The sequence below is a fragment of the Hoplias malabaricus genome, chromosome 14 (assembly GCF_029633855.1).
Source record: "Hoplias malabaricus isolate fHopMal1 chromosome 14, fHopMal1.hap1, whole genome shotgun sequence".
NCBI lineage: Eukaryota > Metazoa > Chordata > Actinopteri > Characiformes > Erythrinidae > Hoplias > Hoplias malabaricus.
The window spans coordinates 25,986,729-26,010,486 of NC_089813.1; the positions used below are offsets into that span (position 1 = coordinate 25,986,729).

Consider the following 23,758-nt stretch of genomic DNA (forward strand, 5'->3'; position numbering starts at 1 on the left):
CTTCAAAATGGAAATTTTATGGAGGGAAATATACAAATAAACCTTTATTACATGAATGTGTTATTTATGTAAAATTTAATAGAAATATTGTTGTTGAAAACCATTGTTGTACATTTGCAAATATATTTACGACATTGTTAATATCTTCACCCTTAGGTAACTGTACCTGCACTGTACCTTTCTCCGAGGGTCTAATTGCAAAGTGACACCATGTCAAATAACACATGAATACAGGTCTCAGCTTGTAATTTGCAGGGCACGAGTTGGTGTTTGGTTAATGTTTGGTTCCATGTTGTCTGCTCCCTGGACTGGTCTGAGTTTGTGGCTAAACGCAGGGTAGTAACGCTACTGACAACACAAAGAACTCTTAGCATCTCCCTGACGACACTGAGCTCACGCCCATAGACTGAGAGACGGGGGCGGGGCCTGGAGCTCCGGAGATCATCCTCATACTTTACTTCACATTACCATCATCATCATCATCTTCATCTCCCTCTTGAAGAAGCCAGACATCGATTTGCCGTTAAAGCCTCCTGCTCTTTAGACCCCGAACGCTCGGGCATGGTCATAAATCACCCGCCGGCTGTGAGCCTGTAGCCGGAGGAGTGTGAGTGGGACTGCGGCGGATTCACTGACTGGAGCCCTCCCTCCCCCTGGAACTCGTCTCATTCCTGGTTTTTTCTAAAATCGCTCCATTTCATCCGTTTTCTGTCGACCGGGATTTTTAAGATGTCTGACTCGGAGGAGATTGCCGAGTTTGGGAGCATAGTGGAGCGGATAGAGAAGGGAGAGGTAAGCCTCCATCGAAGTCCATTCACCTCTGTGGTTTTACACCTTTCACAGAAACCTGTCGAGGAGATGAAACCTGTCGTCCACGACATCTGGCTTTACTGCCCAGCCCGCGGCTACTACGGCTATAATTACTATTATTGATAACGAAATGAATATGCTTAGTTGTTAACTGAGAGCAATGAATTGATTTTTGAACACCTATAAATACTCCTTTTTAAAATAATGTCCAAAATCTCATTGTGTGAAAAGAAATAGCTCATCCTTTAGTCCTTCATTTATAAATTTGTTTTACATCAAGTAAATATTTTTTAAGCCCATTTTACATTTTATTAAGAATTGTCTTTTTAAAACGAGCCACTTGGTGGCATGAGAAGAAATACATTAATAGCTTTCTGAAACAAGACACGTCATTTGGTTATTTAAAGCTATTATGTTAATTTTTGCATATTAGTATTAGAGTGTTAGTGACGTAATAAACGAATAAAGTCCCATTTTGATCGTGGATTAAACCCTTTAATCTCATCTCTCATCATCAGAATTACATATTTAAAAGTTATTTACAAGAAGAGTCCCCTAATGCCACATTCACAATTAGCCAGTATGTGTGGGTCTAGAAATATGCGATTAGTCCCTGCTTCTATCCCCACCCATGTTTCTGCCACCTTGCCTAGAAATCAAGCTGATGGGATTGGTCTCTTTGGTTTATGAAGTAAGAAACCAGGCTCTCTGAATCAGTCCCTTTGAGACAGTCTGCATTTTGAAAGCACTAAATGCTCAGCCATATTGTCTGCCTAAACAACATTTTATAGAGTTACAGTGCTTTTCATGGGAGTGTATTTTTAACAGTCATTACCTACATATAAATGTAACAGCACATTCAGCCTACTGCAGTTTTGGGCCACCCATACCAGCGTACTGGTTCATACATATTGCCAAAGACGGAGAAACTTATTGAAATGGAGTTTTGGTGACACTTCCACAGAGACGTATATAGTTTACTTTAAGCAGCAAAACTGGCCTATGCTGGATCATGGTCTGCTTATAAATGGGGTGGCAACCATGTTAATGTGACACAAACTGCATGAGTGGCTAATGGAGTGGATTTAAAAAAGGTGCAATAGACGCTAGCCAATCAGAACAGAGATCATTCATATAAGTATAAAAGACAGACTGTATATGAGTATTAAAAAGATCAGGGTTCAATTCCCTGCTTGGGCAGGACCCCCTGATTACAGTAAGAGTCTGATAAGACCTCTATTGCTGCAGTAAAAATGGAAAACGGGTTTTGTAGAAGTGCCCTTCATTAGTGTTAAAACAGCCTGATGAATTGGAAACTTGTTAAATGGATATGTACAAATTTATCATAACTCTGTGGGTGGAGGGTGAGAGTGCTTAAAATGAATAAATATATAAATTGGTAAATAATTGCTGCTCATACAGCACACAGCTCCAGGGACCTGGAGGTTGTGGGTTTGAGACCTGCTCCGAGTGACTGTTGGTGAGGAGTTAGGTGTGTTCTCCCTGTGTCTGCGTGGGTTTCATCCGGGTGCTCCGGTTTCCTCCCACGGTCCAAAAACACATGTTGTTAGGTGAATTGCGTGTGAGAGAATGTGTGTGTGTGTGTTGCTCTGTGAAGGACTGGTGCCCCCTCCAGGGTGTGTTTCTGCTTTGTGCCCAGTGATTTGGGGGAGGCTCCGGACCCACCGTGACCCTGAACTGGATAAGCGCTTACAGACAATGAATGAATGAATGAATGAAATACTGTTTTTGTAAAATGCTAGTACATTTCACAATATTGGGATTATAGGATTATATATATATATATATATATATATATATATATATATATATATATATATATATATTAAAATTCATAATTAATATTTTTTTCCAGAATTACATTTATTCATTTTGCAACATTTAATTATGTCCACTTTTAAGGTTGACATATTGCCAAATGTTCTTTTTCACAGTCAGCTTTTTCTCACTCAGTTACTGTGGGGCGCAACCCAACACGTGATTGGCTAATGCTCGCTAAAATTCTCAGTTTCAGATGACCAAATAACACTGTATAAAGGAGAAAAGAACAAAGTCCAGGGTTGTGGGTTTGAGCCCCTCTCAGGAAAACTGTGTCTGCATGGACTTCCTCTGGGTGCTCCAGTTTTCTCCCATAGTCCAAAAACACACAGTAGATTGTCTATACAAAAGTGTCCATAGGTGTGAATGTGTGAGTGTGTGTCGCCCTGCGAAGGATGTGGGTGTGTCTCCACCTTATGCCCAGTGATTCCGGGTAGGCTCCAGACCCACCACAACCCTGAACTGGATAAGAGGTTACAGACAATGAATGAATGAATAATTTAACTTTTCAAAGCTTGAAATATAATATCATTTAAGGCTAAGGACCATGACGATATTATAAGAACCCACAATCAGCAGAGGTTTTCCTTGGTTTTAGATTAAACTTAATGACTTGCTGCCCATTCTGTCTCATAAATAATTGCCAGAAAACTGTGTTTTGACATTATGATAACTAACTGAATCACATCTGAGATACATTTTGCAAGGATACTGATATCATGGGACACATAAGGCAGTGAAGTATATATCTACGCATGACTTGCGTAAAAAGATTGTTGTAAAAATATTGTTTGAATATTCACAAACCCTAAACATATGCAAGTGCATATTGGTGGCACTGGATGTGGTGCCACTGCCACACAGCTCTATGGTCCTGGATCCAGGGCTTTCTCCAGGGTGTTTCAGTTGTCTCTACAATCCAAATCCCACGTTAGTATGTCGACTGGCAATATGATATTGTCCACAGATGTAAGTGTGACTCAGTGAGTGTACAATGTGAGTGTTCTTGCTTGCATCTTATGACTCCAGGAAGGATTACCACCCTGACCCTGATTAGGATGAAGTGCTAACAGAACAGTGACAAAATTAATAAATGTCATTTTTAAATTCTCCATAAATCGTCAGATTATTGTGAAATATACTGCCATTTTAGAATAGGGTTATATATTTAATATCGATTAATTAAGTGTTTAATAATTGAATGAATCAATTAAATAATTAATTAGTGACAATCCAGTCTTCTATTGTGCATAAATCCACAGAGTGACTCTTGGGTGGGTTGGGGGCGGGGGGTGGTAGATAGAAGAAATGTAATACGTAGGTATTTTAATGTACCGTAGCGGTGGGCTGGTTCGTAATTTGGCGGCAATCCGATACAATCCCCGCCTCCTTATTTGAATACCGGGATCGTTACTATGGCGACTCTGGTTGTCTCCACCCAATCTGGTGTAGTCTATCTGACTCTCAACGACTACTCTCCTCAGCGTTCATTCATTCACTCTTCCCTCAGAGCGTAGAGAGACAACGGCTGTGTAAATTTACCAGACTAACCCTGAGCTGTTTAAACAGAGTTCCTCTAAAATAACTACGATGTCGAGGCGTAGTTCGACGCAGGTAAGTGCTACAGACAGCTGATTTTGCTGCGGGAGGGAGGTCTCAGTGCTGATTGTGTTTTTATTGTTCCTGAGCTGCGCGCGGGATGGGGAAGTCCACCACATATCGCCGAACGTGGTTTGAATTTAAACAACACGAGAGGACCCCGGTGACGGTTAAACACTCTAAGTTTTAAAACAGCGCGTACCCAGAAGACGACGGGCCATGTTTAGACAAAGGAAAGTACCCAGGAATTAACGAGACATTTAACAATGGCTTGCTAACTTCCCCCTCTTGCCGGGTGCTTTTCTTTTCACATGCAGTCCCTTTATGCTAATGAGGCTTGGGCTCAGTTGCAGTAGGCTTTTTGATAAAATACTGTATGTACTCTGTCTGGCGAGGATAAAACTTTAACTAGAATGACAGCCTTGTTTTCATGTCTGAAAGTACAGTTTAGTAAGTAACCGTCCTGTGAATCTGAGCTGTTTTCTTGTCACTCATTAGCTCATGTGGCGTGTGAAGGTTTAGAGACTTATGCTACTGTTTTCAGGTACTTATTGAACGTGAACGTCCATCTCTCTCTCTCTCTCTCTCTCTCTCTCTCTCTCTCTCTCTCTCACTCTCTCTCTCTCTCTCTCTCTCTCTCACTCACTGCCCCCCCCCCCCTTTTAGTCTATTTTGACTCTTTTCTCTCTCTCTCTTGACTCATCTCTGTACTTTTTCCTCTCCACACCCGTCTACCTCTCTACATCATTTTTGTTTTCTCTCTCTCTCTCTCTCACACTCTCACTCACTGCCCCCCCCTTTTTTAGTCTATTTTGACTCTTTTCTCTCTCTCTCTCTTGACTCATCTCTGTACTTTTTCCTCTCCACACCCGTCTACCTCTCTACATCATTTTTGTTTTCTCTCTCTCTCTGTCTGTGTCCCCTCTCAACATTTTTTCTACTTTCTCTCTCTCTCTCTCTCTCTCTCTCTCTCTCTCTCTGTTCCTCTCTTGACATCTATTACTTGCACTTTCTCTACTCTCTCCATCCCTACCTGTCTCTATCTTTCGCTTTCACTCTTTCCCTGATTGTGTTTCTGCTACTTTCCTGTCCCTTGGCCCCGCTCTCTCCTGCACTTTTTTTCTCTCTCCCTTCACGCTCCCTCCCTATATCTATTGATATTTCTACACCTGTCTCCCTCTCTTTCAGGTACCTATAAAGAACATAGAGCGGGAACTGATTTGTCCGATTTGTAAGGAGCTGTTCACCCATCCCCTCATCCTGCCCTGTCAGCACAGTGTCTGTCATAAATGTGTCAAGGAGCTGCTGCTGCTGAACCATGAGGACTCCTTCAGCACGGACGCAGGTTCCGAGTGCTCCAACCCAGGCAGCCCTCGTTCCAGAGTGCCCTCTCCCAGCATGGAGCGACTGGACAGGCTTGTGCGATCAGGTGTGTTCCAAATCTAGCTCTGTGGTCTAAACTGACCTCAATGACCTCGCATGTCCAAGGTTATGAAGTATCGTTCACTAAATTGTTCTCTGAGATTTTTTTTAACCAACCGAAAGACAGCTATCACAATTAGGCAGTGTCAGCAGAAATTGGCCTTTTGTGCAGAAACCACCAGTAATTATCCTAATGAAAATAACCCGATTTATTAACACTACATGTGTTGTAACACATGAAGCCTAGTCTTTATCCAGTTTAAACCACTTAAAACGCTTAGATTATGTACTTTATGGAAGTAGTGTGTCAGCTGTCACAGTGTTGTTGTATTTATTTATTTATTTATTTTTTGCATGAAACTTGTTCTGAATATTCAGAAAGTCCCTAGGAGAACAGCCATTTTTGTTGTTATAGCATTTAGTATGCATAGCTTGTTTGCATTCCGAGGACCTGAATGGTCCTCTGTCCAAAAACAGGTCTGGCTGGGGCTCTATATTATTGCTCCATGTGGGTGGGTAAAATAATTATTGGGGCACTAGTTAAATCGCAGACTTCAAGTAGGTCAAGACGCCTGTGCATCTCATATGGGTCCCCAGCAGAGAGAAGGAACTGTCTGATGTTTTCTAGTTTTACCTCTCCCAAAGGGTTGTCATGGTGATGCACTCCGGCTGGAAAGAATGAGGGATTAAATCAAACGCAGCCAAATACCTCAGGATATTTTTTTCTATCATCTAGCATGTGCTAGCCTCACATTTGTTTAAGCAAAGTGGCTGGCATTGTTTTCTTAGCCTCCCACGAAATTATATACATCAATCCCATGGAGATAGTTGGATATCGTCCTGTTTTATTTTTACCCCCTGTACTTTGTCATCTTTGCATTGCAGTGTTTTCTCAAGTAATGTGACGCTGAAATTTCATGTTATTCTGTGCAATCATGGGCTGTAAACCAGGTCTCACTCCACTTCTGTTCACATTCGTTCTTTGTTTAGTCTTATTTTCACTTCTCTGTTTGTCGCTTGCAGCCTCACTGAGAAGGTCGTTTGGAGGGAGAGGTAGATGTGGGTTGCATAATTTGAATAGCTGTAGTGAGTACGGTGTTTTTAGAACCCCTGTGTACACACATGCACACTACTTCTCTCTTTCCCACTTACAAGCAGTTCCTTGTGTGAGATGGTGTAATGGAATAATAGAATAGTGGCTACACATTTTTCAAGACTCTCCTAAGTCTACTGAGCATATTCGCTGGATAGTGTGGTGACCTGTTGAAACTGCATTATTGCAGTACATTTGCAAGCCCTTTAGAAAGAAATGGACTAAAGGTTGATAATTTAGAGAGAACGAATACTAAGGACAGGAAGAAAAGTGTGGATGTTGCCATGGGGGTAGCCTGGGATTGGAATTTTGAGGCCATACTACAGTGCATGAACCCCCCCCTCCTGTGTCCTGTCCTAGGCAGAGAGGATATTGCAATACATAAATTATTTCAGAGAAAATAAATTTTGTTTATTAATAAACAAAAATAGTCACTGATTATTGCATATCAGTATTAATTATTTGTTCATTTGTCATAAAATCTATATTTTTACAATGTCTAACAATAGACTTTGGTTAGAGTTTACTTGTATGCTCAGTAGACTTTTTAAAACCAAAAAAAACACAAATTAAAAACATTCAGTGAAGATTTTGGGTGAGTTTTGAAGCACCACACACTATCACCCAGATTTTAATGTTATTTAGGATGCCTCTCCTCCCAACTAATCAATCAGTGACACTACTAGAGAAACACATGGCACAATATTACTTTTTTCATTTCTGATACATGAGCATTGATCTCAACACTAATCCAGTATTTTGCTTGTATAAAGGAAGGGTTAGGCAAAAAAGTTTAATTTTCTTCACCAATCAGCCAAGACGTGCTTGAGGGCCAGAATTTACTTACTTTTTTGTTTAATGCTGAAGCCACAATGCTGAAGTTGCTTACAAACAGTAGAAGTCAACCCAGATTGTTTCCATAACTACAGTTCTATGTAGAACTTTGGGCACCAATGGAAACTATTTAAATGGCATCTATTTAGTCGTTTCTTCTAACGGATATTAAGTTAATTTCTTGTACAGAGATCACATTTCTGGGCAAGTTAATGTTTATTTTCATAATATAGATTAGAAAAAAAGTAATTAGACCCATAATCCATGTGACACAGTAGAATTTTACTCCTATTTTGTGGACTAAGGGCTCACAGTATTCATTGTGAAGATTTGTTAATTTGCATAGTTTACAGTCGTAATTTTCACATCGGAAATCTGTGAATATGATTTGAGTGGGTTGAGATTAACGTATTTATGGAAAATGTTTGGGTCAATGTTAACAGTGTGAGGATCAGAATTAATTTATTTCACCAGGTGTATTACATGGAATTTGTCTTTGTGTGTGCACATGTTAATGGAATGTAACCAAACATTTCTTGGCTATTCACATCTGGGGTAAGTGGAGAAAACTGAATATTTTTGCCTGAGCCATTCCTTCAAGATGGCCACCTAAAAGTAAAGTACTTTCAAAATACTGTACTCTAGCACTCTGGTAAATTCACAATAAGCATCTTCATATTTAGTGCCACTGTGTGCCAAATGAACTTTTTTCATTAAATGAATTGTAATATTTAGCAAACTACCTGTAATTCTTATGATAACATTTGGATAGTGTTTTACATTACAAGCATTTCTAGATGTGCTACTGAACCCAATTGGATTAGTGCTTTTGTGTTTTTTTGTTTTTGTCCTTTTAAGGATTCCATCTCAGTTAGTGATTATAACGCAGTGAAAAATGTAGGTTACTGTAAGATCCTTTTATGGTATTAAGTATAACATTTGATAAACATGGAGTCTTTGATGCATTCACTCATACAGACTCTCAAAATTTAAAATGCAGTAGGCACCCATCACATCCTCAGAGATTCTGCTTCTCAGTTTTACTGCAGTTCCATTGTCCTGACTGAGAGGGTGCTTGCTGTTGATTATGGTTTTATAGGGGAAGTTACCTCTATGACCTGCCAGAGTGGCCTAATGATGACTCGCCTCTTTCTGGTCTGAGCATTTTATTTTTTTCTCCCCCTCTGCACTGAGTCTCACTGCGGCAGCAGCAGCAGCAGCTAGCTTCGGTTTGCCGTGCTGCAGATGCTGTCTGCTCCTCCCCTCCCCGAGCAGCACAACACACCCACGGCCTAAGTACACGCTTCTTTTTATAACACACCCCCACCCATACCTCATTGCCCAGTTAAACCGGGCCACTTACGCCATTCCTTCAGTTCCCATCTCAAAGATCCTCACCACATTCCCCTGACCATCGTTCAGTTATAATCCATGCCACATCACTACATAAATGTCAGTGGCTACAAGTCTGTCACATCTCTATTCTCCTTTAAAACACTACACAGTCTCTGTGGTCACTGCATGCTAGTCACAGAAACCTTGTTTTTGGTTTTGCATCCACTGGTCACTATTGTGCTACACAATGTGACGCCACTGTCTTGTTTTGTGTCTTTGCCACACATCTCAGTTTGGAATTTCTTTAGCTCAATGTTGCAGATACTGCTGCTTGCTTCTGCCATGAATGCTTGTTGTGAACGCTTATTAGTGATATCAGTGGTTTCCTTTCACATGTGACTTTCCTTCCTGGGAAATAGTGAGTTTGTGTATGTGAACGTATTTTGTAAGAGTGTTTAAAAACATTGAACTGGACAAAGTAGAAAAAGCACAAAAAAAACCCCTCCTCAAGATGTCTACTTTTCAATAAAAGTATTATCCAATGGAAGAGGTAACTGTCAGCAGTTACGACTTCTCCTGAAAGTTTGTATTTTTTTTACTTTTAAATCATTACATAGTAACTGTACGTTTTCAACATTGTCTGTCCATTTAGCCTTGCTTTCGTTTGACATTACCATGATTGGTCAGTGATCCATTCATGTATAGTGTCTTTTTCTTTGGTTGACTTTGTTTGAACTAGTCATTGTCCAGATCATTGTAAGCACTTGTGGCATTTCCTTGTTTGCTGCATTGTGTGTGAGCACCCTGAAACTCGAGTCTTCCGACTGGGGTTTCATCTTTTTTAGGTCAGTGGTGCTTCCATTTAGCGCATGGTTGTATGCACATCACTCCACCTCTTTACCTGACGGTTTCATATTTCTGCTAAAGCAGGGTCTGTATCTTCCCCTGGATGGAGACGTTCCTCTGCGACCCCCCGCGTCACCACCTTCCCATGTCCAGGCTGCCAGCATGACATTGACTTAGGGGAGCGGGGCATTAGCATGCTCTTCCGCAACTTCACACTGGAGAGCATTGTGGAGCGCTATCGGCAGGCGGCCCGTGCAGCTGTGGCCATCATGTGCAACATATGCAAGCCTCCTGCACAGGAAGCCACCAAGAGCTGCATGGATTGCAAGGCCAGCTACTGCAATGAGTGCTTCAAGCTGCACCATCCCTGGGGGACGCCCAAAGCTCAGCATGAATATGTTGGGCCTACAACCAACTTCAGGCCAAAGGTATGGTCCTGCTTGAAATGGTGATAAATGTGGGCTTTTGGTGTCTTATTTACCATCATAAGCTTTGAGAACAATAATAAAAAAAAGAAGGAATAATAATAAATAAAAGGTGTAAACAACACACACACATTTGAAATCTATGCACACACAAATACAGTGAAGGGAAAATAGAAATTGTAATGGAATAAAAACATAAATCATAGAATGCAATTCTAATCACAAAAAGCAAATAATGTGCTACACTCTGGGGGGTCCTTTATGACGCCCATGGCCCTGTGCTTCTGGGAGTTGTAAGACTCTCTCGAGTGAACAGAGAGGAGCTATTAATGAGCGAAATTTATCCATCTTTCTCCAATATGGCATCCACAAAAAAAAATCACATGACTGCCTCCAATGGATAGTGTAATTTTAGCTGGCCATTTTATAATTCCGGCCCTGGCACCTGGATCCAAGTCCGGGTTTAAAGACCTCTGCTCTGTGGTTAATAACTGGTTGCGCTAAATTTCTAAATTCTCTGTCAGGCTTTATCATAACTGCTCCTGTCAGGGCACAATACCAATCCCATAATTTTAGTTTAGAGTCTGATGGCTTCATGAAGTATGTAATAATAATAATAATAAATGTACTGATGCTTATATCCAGTATTTTTTATGTACTCATAAAAGTTGAAATGTAAATATTATTAAAAAATAGAAATTGGGATTAAAACCTGAATTAGCATTAAACAGGAACAATTGTATAGGGCTGAAAATCCAATAATATGTTAATATTACAGCATCATAACGCATCCTTACAAAATAGGCAGCAGCCTGAAATAAATTGATTTCAAAGCCAATTTTGTGATAATTTTGTGCAGAGATGGTTGAATCATGATTTATAGTTGTTATTATCAGGATATGCATTGAATAATGTCATAGGGAAACAACAATAAAGGTCATTGAGTGTTTAGGTGTTGATGCTTCCTTAGTGAATGTTTTAAAAAAAAAAATAAAATAAAATAAAAATCGCACCCATTTCATTTCAAACAAGCTTATAGTATCTTGGTGAACGCAGGTGTTGATGTGTCCCGAACATGAGATGGAGAAAGTCAACATGTACTGCGAAGTGTGCCGGCGACCAGTGTGTCACCTCTGCAAACTTGGTGGCTCTCACGCTAACCATAAAGTCACATCCATGAGTAGTGCCTACAAGATCCTCAAGGTAAGCTAACACTAGCTAACTTTGCCATGTAAACAACAGCCTTCTAGAGCATTCTAAACTCTGGCACCTTTCCAAGCCTGTCCTGACCCATCGTATCTGTTTGTGAAGGTTTACAGTTTCCATTTTTCAACCTGCTGCTAAAATATTGAGCGATGTACTTGGCCTACTTTGCAAATAATCAGGGGATCATGTTGCTTGTGAATAGATGGTAATAGAGCAATTCTGCACACAAGAGTCTGTCAGCAAAGACCTTTTCTCTACTTTTGTGCAGAGGTCAGTTCTTGAAGAATGCAGAGAACCATAGGCCTGTTTTGCCCTCAGTCTGAACTGCAGAACTTTTACATGGCGAGTCCAAGGGAGCTTGATTCATGCATTTTTAATACAATCAATGGTGTTAATGTTTGTGTCCATCACTCAGTTCTCTCAAAGCAATAATGGATGTTCAAAACTGCCTGGAAATCACAGGGGTAGTTCAGTTTTCCATCACGTGTTCTTGTAACCTAATGGACTTCATTTTTCTGCCATCAGGAGAAGCTGTCAAAGAGTATCCATTACCTAATTAGCAAAGAGGACCAAGTGAGGACTCAGATTTCTGAGCTAGAGGTCTTGATTCGTCATACTGAGGTAAACAGTTTCTGCTTGCTTTTGCTTTCTTTTGGTCAGTTGGAATTTTTGTTATAGAAAAACAAGCAAGAATGTGACATTATTATAGTAAATGATGGTGTGATCGATGTGATATATTATGAGACAGTGTGCTTTTCTGAGCACAGTGTGAGTGTCATCTGTGTTTGGAAAAACACTGGCTAATAATATTATCATTTTTAATGATAATAAATCTTATTAGTATTTGTGTTTTCTAAAACATGGGCATGCATATGGCTTTTTTGTATGTTCTTAGCATACCTCAGTTCAAAATATTGTGATGCATAATATGTATCTCAAATGTAACTTGAAATATTGTGATGTAATTTTGCCATGTCACCTATTGGCTAGTTTAATAACAATAAAAAATGTTTTTCAACATATAATTTATGAGCCTGTTCAGGCACATGTTCATGGCCTGTTTTGACAGTGTCTGTGTCATACTGATGTATTGATTCTTTTCTTTTTTGTGTGTGAATTAGGCTTTGCATCTGGCACTTTCAAGCAAAGCATAATCAGATTTTGTAATGATTATGAACTCTGACAGAAGTTTAGCAAAACAATTTGAAGGCTGTGGATTACTGAAGCTTTTGAAAATGAAAAAATTTGTGAAAATGACTTTTGCATTCATGAACTAATGTCTCATAGTGTTTTAAAAAATTAGCAATATGTTGAGGCTTTTTTTATTATTTAATTTTTTATTTTTTTTTTTAGTTTCATAATGGGTTAAATAATTATTGTTTTGATGCTGATGTAGGAAAACGGACAGGTTGCAGAGAGACGGGCCAATGAGCATTTTGAGCGTCTTTTCGAGGCCCTTCAAGAAAAAAAGACAGAAATGTTGCGGTCTATCGAGCAGTCCAGGAACTGTCGCCTGGACAAGTTGAAGGGCCAGGTGGAGGAGTACCAGGGCATGCTGGAGAACAGCGGTTTAGTGGGTTATGCCCAGGAAGTCCTGAAAGAGACGGACCAGTCTTGCTTCGTTCAGACGGCTAAGCAGTTACACACCAGGTTTGAGAAGTGTCCTCTCCTTTCTTTATATTTATGTTTTTCTTTTACCGACAAGTTGCTGTCTCTCAATCATTTTAGCCTTTTATTGTGTTTAATTTAGGCCACCCCACAGACCTAATGGGGAAAAAGCTGCTGATCTTGTGCTGACAGAAGCTGCTTAGCAGGGGAAAGTAGTGTATGCTAAGGTCTTCAGCACTGGAAACTGGCCATGTGCCTGTAAACAAGGAGCTTTGCAGACTGACCTGCATGGGTGGATTTGAACCTCATAGTCTCCACAACTTTGTGTTCCTTGCTTTAATCCTCATAATTGATCTCCATTATCCAAAAACAGCTTTAGGTGTACACTAAATTACTTTCCCATAAGCTCCATTGTTATAAATTCTAATATGGGTTTGTCATAATTAGTTCATTAAACTTGACTCTTTTGTTACAAAAAAGGTAATGGATTAATATTCACATTTTCTGGGAACTGCCAATGATAAGAACTATTTGCGTAGTGATAAAATTCGTCTAGTAATTCTTCCCTAAAATAAAGTCTGATGCATACACGATGCATACATGATTTTATGTGTTCATTTAATTTATTCTGTTTCTAAATCTTTTTAAAGACTAAATGGTGGTATGTATGGTTTGCCATTGTTATATTTAAATATAACCTATGGTGACAGCCCCATTGTATTAATCCAGTACAGTACATGTATTGTCAGGTCTGCCTTAGACTTTTTGAATCAACTCATTGTTTTGTTGGGTGCAGGATTCAGAAAGCTACAGAGTCACTGAAGACGTTTCAGCCCGCTGCCAGCCCCTCCTTTGATGAATTCTTCCTGGACACATCAAAGGAAGAGTCCTTGCTCAAAGAGCTTTCCTTTGGTGGAGGTAAGATTTGAGCCAGAGCCCTCAACCTCCACTTTTACTCTTCCCTCTGTGGAGCATGCCCCTAGTGTGGGTGCCACCAGAAGCTCTTTAATTGAATAAGCTGTTTAGAGGCCTAATATATCCTTGGATTTTGGCACTGAGAGTATTGAGAGCGTTTAGGCCATTCCCTTTTAGTGATTAGAATTCTAGCAGTAGGAAATTAAAATTTGATCTAGAGTCTTGGGAGAAATGATATGGAAAGGGGTTTATTTATTTTTATATCATTATTCTTGGTGTACGTGGCTCATTGGGAAGATTTGCTGAGGAACAAATTTCAGTAATGCTTTGACGTATTGGATATAATAGGAAACTCACCAAACCTCAGGTTATTTAATACACTGATATTGTATTAACATTATAAATTATATATATGGCCTTTTTTGGTCTTGAAAACTGAAATGGAAATGAGTTGGCGTTTCTTTTGAACTGGGTAATGATCTGCATTCATTAGTGACTTGAGGTCCTGAGGTCAGTCTTTGTTTTTAGCACTGGGTTTCTGGGAATGCAGCATTGGCCCAATGTTTGACTTGTTCACACTGACCACTTGAATGTTTGCAAGTGGTCTGTACAAGAAACTCAGTGGAGATTGTTGCTAATTTTGTTTGTTTGTTGAATGATATACGGTTTACTTTATAAATAGAAAAAGGTATATCAGTACTTGCTATCAGTAACCAGGGATGAGCTGCTCTCTATTTGCTTAGGTGAGGTTCAGCTAGGGCTGCACTGCACATTTAAAAAAATAAATAAATAAATAAAATAAATAAATATATATATAATTATTATTATTGCAATTTTTCTAACTAATACTGAAAATATATTGTATGTAGATGTATGTGTATGTAGAAATGGGGCTAAGCACTTTGAGAGCTGACGTAATTCAGTTAACAATGCAGATCTTAAGGTCATACACTCTCTTTCAAATTGTATTGTGGATACAGATTAATTGTTTGTCCTATGGATCTGCATCACAATTCAAAAGCCTCGTCCTGGAAACCCCTTGGCCTGCATATTTCTGCTGCCCTGTTTTAGCACAGATTTCAGCTCAGGAAGGGCTTTTTGATTAGCTGATATGTTGAAACTGGTTTGTTACAGCTAGGAAAGCAACATAATATGCAGGGCAGGAGGATTTCAGGTCAAGGATTTGGGAATCACAAAACTGATTTGTAGATATTATAACATCAGTTGAGTAAAGTGCTAGGTGTCTTACCCAGACACAGTAGTGCTTGAATGTTTATGACCCCTGTAGAACAGTCTATATTTCTGTGTACATTTAAAACTTTAGAAAGATTTTGGGATAAAAATCTTGGGACAAAATATATTAGTCCTTTATTTATTGAGGAAAATGATGCTATATTACACTACTTCACTAGGTGGTCATACCATCTTTTTTGCCTCTCAGAGATTGTAACATTGGACAATTTACCTTAATGAATAAATGACATGTTTTTGTATCATTTGTATGATATTAAAATTATAAAGAATTATAAAGGGTTCAAACATTGAAGCACATAATTTTATATACATATGTTTCCTATTCTAAATGGTAATTGTGATAAAACTAAATGGGGTGGGTGGGGGGGGGGGGGGTGTGAGTGGGCCTGAAAAATTGGCTACACATCAAACCTCATTAAGATGGTCAGAAAATTCCAGTAAGTCAGTTAGTATTTGCTAATGCTGCTCATGGCTGAAGATGGCCAGAATGCAGAGGATGCTGTAATTGAATCAATGGAAGAAAAAAAAAAGCTGACAAAGCAAAAGGTAGCCATCCCTTTCCATCCCACCATGGCATCGCTGATTACAATGGGCTTTAATGGTGCTCCTTAGTGCTATTGGAAGCTTTAAAATGAATAGCACACTTTCTTAGCTTTTAGCTTTTTAAAGCTGTTTGTTTTGTTTCCTTTTGCCATATTTTTTGGTGCCGTAACCTCATGGCCAGAGAAGAAGACAAGGCTCCTTCACTCTTGTGTAGTTTAATGCATCCCCTGTTCTGATCAATAGTGTATTATTCAGTTAGAAGCTTCTCAGGCTGTGTGCCTAAAGACTTGGCAGCATTTCTGTTCGTGGCAGGCTGTGTATCCATGGTGATAGCCCCCATTCACCCTCACCCTTAGAGTCCACATCCATTCCCCTGTTTGGAGATAGATATGCTTCTGACTTGTGGATGTTTAAAAACAGTGGGTGATGTATTGTGGTAAAAATATCAAGAAAAAGCATGCAGAACCTGCTCTGGGACCGTGTTTGTAGAACTCTATAGACACATTGGGAATAGCTGTTTTGGCACTGTATAAAGTTTTGTTTCAGTTTGTGAATTCTGTTTATAATTCCCAGAAGATTCTAAAGCTTTTGAACTCTTTTCTACCCAGTTCCTGACCCTCCTATGATTGACCTGTCTCAGAGTCGCGTGTATAACGAAGGCCATATCTACTGGAGGCTGCCTGAAGACTCTCTGCCCACAGATCACCATGTTCTTGAGTACAGAAAAGTGACCACAGAAGATGAAGAGAGTCAGTGGCAGATGACTGACCACATTTATGGCTCCAGCACAGTGGTGTGTGATTTGGACAGATACTGCCGCTATGCCTTTAGAGTTCGGAGCTGCCGGAACACCATTTACAGCCCTTATAGCCCTGAGGTGTCCTTTCACACTCCCCCAGCTCCAGGTAAACAGCTCAACTGATTTCTGATGGTTTAGTATCCATTTGCTTCACAGTCTATAAGTAGGATTCAGTGAGTATAATTTTCATTCTTAAATGCACAAATGAAAGCTCTGTGAATAGATTAACATGACAGCACACATGAAGACACTGTTTAGGGCATTGTATATGCATTTTGCAGCCCTCTGTGGTCAATATAAGTGGTCACTGTCCTGCTAAAGGGTCACCAACTATATCTACCTTCCAAAGAGGAAAAACTGGTCAATCCAGAAGAAAACAGGACACAAACTGATGTTTAAAAAAAAAAAAGAAGAAAAAACAGGATCCCACATACATTTAATACCATCAGAATATACTCCAAAGGTAACCACGAAAAGCACTTGTTTATTAGCAGTTTAAAATAGCTGAGAATGTCCACAAATATGTTGAACAGACCAGTTTATTTAAAGGATTGTATGTGGTTTCATTAAATGTTTCAGGTTTTTTTAGAACAATCAAGAAGATATTACATTCAACATTTGAAGATATATAAAGATATACTTTCAGATTTGATTACCAATATTTATAGTACTATATGTTAATTTGACTGAATGTTAATTTCCTACAATTATCCTCAACCTTTTAAAGAATGGTTCCAAATAAAATGTCATATTTTGGTCGATGTGGAGAAATGAGACCACCCTTAATATTTTGTTTGTTTTTGAGTGGGAGATTTCTTATGTTAGCCTAGCTAATGATTGAACATATGGCATGTGGCGGTTGTGCTGCTGAGCCACTGCATGACCAGCCTCCTGGGATAATTATTATAAGCTTATTTATCTTTTTTTGGGTCTGTCTGCATATATAGTACACAGATTCTAAGGAGATTATCAAATAGACACATGGCCCTTTGATCAAAGCGTGTGTCGCTGCCTCAGAGTCTGTGAAGCCCTTGTAATTTTTACACATTTATCACCACAGATCTCATTAGCTTTAGCTCAGAACGAGTCTGCCAGTGCTTGTTTGCTTAGAACAACAGTGCATGTTGCAGGTTTTTTTTTGCTTCTGTTAATGAAAGCCACATTTAGATGATTTTAATATGAGCCTATGCATCACTGCCACAACTCATTAATGTCAGCATGACTGACAGCGTGTTCCATTCATTTTTGCTAATCCATCAGAACTGCTTGTATTATTTTGATGTTTTTGTTCTGCCTCGTCATGCTCTTTTACCATGGAGCTGGAGGAAGGCCCGGTCTAAATGAACTCTGATTCTGTCTAGCATTCCTGCATTCTGTGGGACGTGTAGCGGCGAAGGCAGTGTGTGTTATTAATGAGGAGGGATTCTGGGTCACTGCAACGCAATGGAAATATGTTATCTTGTCTCTAGCGTCTGCTCCTTGCTTCAGTGGTAGAGCTGATGCTTTGAACTCCAATAAATAGCAATGGGGGGAAGAAAAAGCTAAAATAAGACAACTATAATGACCAGAAGACATAATTAACAATTGTAATACTCTAAGGTAACCACTTTAATAAAATTATGGAAATTGGCCTTGTTTTTGTAAGGTTCATGCTTTGCGTTTTTCTACTTGCAGCTCTGCAAAGATAATAAAACTAGCTTGTTTCATTTAAAGTGCTGCAGATAAAATTTTCATGTAAAGGCACTGGGGTGGCTCATGAGGCCATAGCTCATTAGTGAAATTTCCTTGGGCGAGTGACTGGTTTGCTTAAACATGGGTGAATTAGTCACTGCTTCTGGAGAGGGTCATTTTTATGGAATTAGCTTGTTTTTCATGTGTATAGTGTCTAAGATGGACATACAGTTAATAAATCATATCCTGTCTTTACTTCCCCAGTGTTTGGGTTCCTGTTTAATGAGAAATGTGGCTTCAGCGTGGAACGTCTGCAATTGAGCAAGAGGAGGGACTCTGTGGAGAGTGTGGCCGGCATGGCCTTCCTACTGGCTGCTGACCGTGTCCAGACAGGAAGCTACATATGTCTCGACTACATCATTGGTGACACTGGCATCTCACATGGCCGTCACTATTGGGCTTTCCGCGTGGAGCCAAGCTCTTACATGGTGAAAGTGGGCGTGGCTTCAGACTCCAAGCTGATAGAGTGGTTCCATAACCCACGGGACACCAGCAGCCCGAGGTGAACGCAGTGCAGCTCACCCAACACACACACTCTTTCTGAAATGCCTTATTTAGTCCATAAAGAAATGGTCACTGACTCCTGCTCTAGGTGTTGTGGAGTGGAATGCTAAAACAGTTTATTGATTAGCTGGATCTTCAGTGCAGCCTTCAGTGTGAAATTGAAGTCTGCAGAAGGATACATTTCTGGAAAGGTGGTTAGCATTTGTAATTAACTCAACGCACTATTTGTATGTTTCTTAAATAATTATTTGGGTGTATCTTTAAACGTTTGGGACAATCCAGTCAAATCCCCATCTGAATCCTTTCATACTGTGCAGCTGTATAACATGTATGTATGTTTGTAGAAGCATTTACAGTATTTGTGAAGAAGCTCTAACTTCAGCACATTTACTGCTCTAATTCTGAAATTAAGTGGAGTTCATGGGAACGCTAGGACTTTTTTTTCCTTCCCTCTCCCTCCTTCCCTCCCTAGGAGTTGTTAAACCTGTATTATTAACATTATAACTATAGATGTGTCCAACATCAATATTGACCAAATGAACGACATGGAGTTCTCCAACGCAGCAGGTTTACATCCATTTCTAATCTGGTCTGACATGTCTATTGTGATCACTTAAAAGTTGAATAGCTCTAACTTGAGCCAACAGTTTCTTATTTGCCCTTGCTTTATTCATTGTGCTATACAAACACTCAATTTTAATGTACATCCGGTGCTTTGTCGACAGACTGCTAGTTTAACCACAGTGAAAAAACAATGGCATTGGAAATATTCTGTGGTTGCTGGACCATTTCAATTTTCCTCTTTCAAATTTTTCCACTCTGCAGTCATGTGGCCCTCTTATTTACTGTAGAAAACATGTCTTAAGAAAGGCTCTGAGTTTGATAAGACTATCTGTAGAAATGTTATTCATTCTTTAGCTTGCTCATGCTCTCTTTTACCTTCATTCCAGGTATGACCATGACAGCGGACATGACAGTGGCAGTGAGGACACCTGCTATGAGCTTTCCCAGCCCTTCATTCTGGTCACCATCGGTATGGGCAAGCTCTTCATCCCCAAAGCATCCATCACTGCGTCGGCTGGTGACCACGGCAACCGTGTGCTCCCCCTTCCTCAGCGCATCGGAGTGTGTCTGGACTACGACGCCGGACGAGTGTTCTTCTATGACGCAGACTCCATGCGCTGCCTCTACGAGAGACAGGTGGACTGTTCCGGCACCATGTACCCTGCCTTCGGCCTCATGGGCGGAGGAGGCATCCACCTGGAGGAGTTCATCACGGCAAAGCGCCTGTCCTACATGTGAAATCCTGCAGCCATCTGTCCTCACGCTGATCTGCTACTATCTGCTTCAGCTGGCTTTTTTTCTCCTTCTAATAGGTCACAATGTAGCTTTTCTGAACAAAACACCTGTGCAGATGTTTTGTCAAAAGTGAATAGAAGTTCAAATCCACTACATTCAACACACTGTACAGTTCATTATGTTTTTGTCAGCGACAATGTGTGAAAAACTTTCATCTCAACCAGCTCATGTCCATCTGCAGTCCCTGCAGTTTTAATGCACGATAGCTGTTTATTTTCTGAGTTTTACGTAAAGGAAAAAATGAAACATGAAATGTAACCTTTACAAAAGTTAGTGCAGCTTTTATTTTCCTTTTTTTAATGCTAAACTCAGCTAATGGATAGAAATTGTGCACTAAATGGTGTAGCAAAAAATGTCATATCAAGTTGATCCCTGTAGAAAATGTTAACATATTTTCACCTAAAAACAGGTGTCCAGATGTTTGCATTCCACTGTGTTTCGGATCCAGCCAAGAGTAACCTGACAAACCTTGCTTCAGTGCCTATGTGCCTTTTTATGAGATCAACTAAGCAGGTGCTTAACTGTAATGTTATGTTTATAACACACTTCAGGTTTTATCAGCACTCCTATGGCAATGCAGAATATCACGATACACCTTAATATGATGCAGTCTCACTGTTTTTGCTCTTCACATGTGAACAGTTTTGACGATTGTCTGAACAAATATGCGATCTTAACTGTACATCTTGCACATGATCAACTTATTTGACACTACTTAATACCTGTGCACTAACAATTACAGCTTTTATTAACTGTTCTGATTGTAGTTAAGAATGCAACACTATACTTGGGCTGACTATTCATTTTTCTTCAGACTATTAAGACTGTTGTGGAAGATCTGATGAATAAATCATTTGCAGTGAAATCCAATCAAAGTCCAATTACAACAGTCTGTCTTAAAACAGAAAAATTTAGCCTTCTTTGGGGTGATACACAATTAGACACGTAGTCATCGACATGATCGAGGAGTTATTTAGCCTAGCTGAATAGGTTTGCATTAAGAATGTATCCTTTTTTTTTTAATGCAAAGTAGCATTTGAACCACACCTGTGCTTTGAGGTCTTTAACCTAGGCTCAGTTCCTATCAGAGCTACCTTAGAACTGATTGAAATGTGAGGCGTTAAAATGCACTATTGTTGCCAATTCTAACATGGCAGAATAAACTGGAAAAAACCTGATATGGCCTTAGAGAATGGCCAGACGTGTTACTGGCTACAAAAAGGGACTTGGTTGGTTTTTTTTTTTTTTTTTTTTTTTCTGAAGCCTGGAGCAGTGGTAGATGTAGTGGGAATGCTGTGTGATTCCTCAGGTACTCGCCCTATGGGCGTTTTGCTACCTACCTCTTCTGGAACCTTTAATATTTCATATAATTTTCAATCACTGCTCTTATGCTTCAATTCTTTTGAGGAGGTGGCAGGGTCTGTGCCTGGTTTTTAAATGTGAACGCTGAAGCTCTGGGGGTTTCTTCTCTTTTCTGTTAAAGCTGGAAACCTAAGAGCTGTCAAATCAAGTCTTAGTCTTTCATTTGGCTTTTAAGTTTAAGCTTCTTAGGGACATTGCTTCTACATTTATTTGATTTCTTTGCAAACACACATTTATGAAAAATTTCATTTTTTTCTACTTGATTTAATTGTAGCATATTAAATTATTTTTTCCAATTTTTTTTTTTTTTTTTTAAGAGACTTGTCGCACAAAAGTGAGTGTTTTTTCCCCCTGAATTACTTCATTCTTTAAATATAATAGATTATTAAACTTTTTTTTTGTTTGTCCTGAGAGTTAAATTTGCGTGTGGTAATGCAAAGAATAATGTGACCATATTTCAGTGGTGCTGTTGGTACGGAAATGGTGAAAATCATGGTATGCTCTTCCAACTGTTGTTTTTGGTTTTATTATTATCATTATTATTTTTTGTATAAACACTAATTGTTCAACTTCACACTTTTCTTTTCCAAGTTGACAGAACACAGTTATTGTTGGATTCAAGAATGAATCTATGCACATTAATTTACAGTTTCTGGGTGGTGTTTGCTATGTTAGTGTCACGGTATGTTATCGCTTGGGAACCACGTAACCAAATGTTTTGTTCCTTGTACATGTTAAACTATTGGGTCTTTTGGGGAAAAGAATATATGTTTTCACTGGTTGGTTTTTTGATGTGGTTTAATGGTAGAGTATTGAGGTAGGGTACGCTGTACTGGTTTATTAAACAGGACATTAATATCTTTTAGTTGTCGTTTTAACGGATTTTCAAAGCTAGCACTTTAAAGCATGTTAGCCACTCGGCTTGGTGCAGGTGTGCGTGGATTGGTGTGCAATATAATTTCGCGTACTAGGGAACGTACTGTGCTCTTCAATGGTTTGGGGTGTGCCGTTTGCTCTTTGTGATTGTAATGCTTTAATGGAAATGAAAAGCTGTGTGTTCACCTGTATCTGCTGTTATTTTTTAATTTACTATGTGGGTTTTTATAAAAAATAAAGGTGTTTAAATTGCCTTTTCTCAACTCAACTGAAGGTTAAGACTTGTACTTACCTCACCTCTCTTTAAAAAACAAACAAAAAATTACAATTAAATAAACTAAACATGTTTTGCATGTCCATTGGTAATGGATCACACAAAATACCTATTGCTAATTAATCAGCAGTTCTATACTTGTATTATTATTTCTATTAATTCTTTAGTATTACAGTGCAACACTGTTTATTGTTTTAATACACACTTAAAGATTAAAAATTTTATTGTAATAAATAGGTTAATATTTTTTGTAATATTAAATTGGATTGTACCCCAGTTTGTTACTCCCTAACTACCAATTATATAATACAACAAAATCAAAAGCCTAGTCCTGGGCAACAGCATTTTAAATGTGATTTTTTCCATTGAAATGATGATTTAGTCCAGGACGATGCTTAATCCGTCTATTTGAAACCACCCCAATGTTAAATATAGAAAATATATGCAAGATGCATATATAAATAATTCAGTTATTTATCCCAACATTTCACACACCCTGTATTTGTTGTTTGTATTCAAGCTTTTGCTGCTTTGCTGTTTGTATCTAAGCTTTTGTTGTATTATTCACTAACAATAATTCATTGTGGTACAGAACAAAACATTTTTCAACGCAGTGTTTTCAGTTTTGGTTATAATTAAACCATCATGGGGCGGCACGGTGGCACAGCAGGTCATGTGAAGGATTGGTGCCCCCTCCAGGGTGTATTCCCGTCTTGTGCCCAGTGATTCCAGGTAGGCTCTGGACCCACCGCGACCCTGAACTGGATAAGGGATGAAGGAATGAATGAATGAATAAACCAAAGAATTGGCAAAGAATTGTCTTAAAGGTATGACATGTGATAGCTAAACCTTATAATGCAAACTCATAAACATCATAGTAAAACCACTATGAATTATTTGAAGTAACGTAATATGCAGTGTCCATCCTCAAAAGACAATGGTTTATATTTTAGCTTAAGATTTATATTCAAATATTAGCCTCTCAGTGAGTTCCCAGACTGGGCACTAAACATTGTATGAAATCAACTTCTGTGCACAATGTCCAACAAAAATTAGTTGAAAAACTTGACAAATATCAGCAGCACATTTCCTGTTCAGATGAAAATTAAACTGTGTAGTTCTCT

At 39.1% G+C, this 23,758-nt stretch overlaps 1 protein-coding gene across 6 annotated transcripts; it reads left to right on the top strand.

The window, feature by feature from the left end:
* Positions 1-495: 495 nt before the first annotated feature.
* On the top strand, positions 496-22,618 carry trim36 (tripartite motif containing 36). Of its 6 annotated transcripts, XM_066643899.1 has the most exons (11): positions 496-792; positions 5,437-5,677; positions 8,792-8,893; positions 9,863-10,206; positions 11,260-11,406; positions 11,935-12,030; positions 12,806-13,059; positions 13,814-13,935; positions 16,338-16,634; positions 18,464-18,761; positions 19,714-22,618. In XM_066643899.1, the coding sequence occupies exons 1-11, from the start codon at positions 730-732 to the stop codon at positions 20,063-20,065; spliced, it is 2,316 nt and encodes a 771-aa protein (XP_066499996.1). In that variant the 5' UTR covers positions 496-729; the 3' UTR covers positions 20,066-22,618. The 6 variants fall into 6 exon arrangements, with proteins under 6 accessions (XP_066499996.1, XP_066499991.1, XP_066499992.1 ...); XM_066643894.1 differs by lacking the exon at positions 8,792-8,893 and having other exon boundaries at positions 9,860-10,206; XM_066643895.1 differs by lacking the exon at positions 8,792-8,893.
* Positions 22,619-23,758: the final 1,140 nt, after the last annotated feature.

Coding starts and splice junctions, on each gene's coding strand:
- trim36 (XM_066643899.1), top strand. CDS start 730: ATGTCTGACTCGGAGGAGATTGCCGAGTTTGGGAGCATAGTGGAGCGG. Junction 793..5,436: donor AGCGGATAGAGAAGGGAGAG/GTAAGCCTCCAT, acceptor CCTCTCTTTCAG/GTACCTATAAAGAACATAGA. Junction 16,635..18,463: donor TCACACTCCCCCAGCTCCAG/GTAAACAGCTCA, acceptor TTACTTCCCCAG/TGTTTGGGTTCCTGTTTAAT.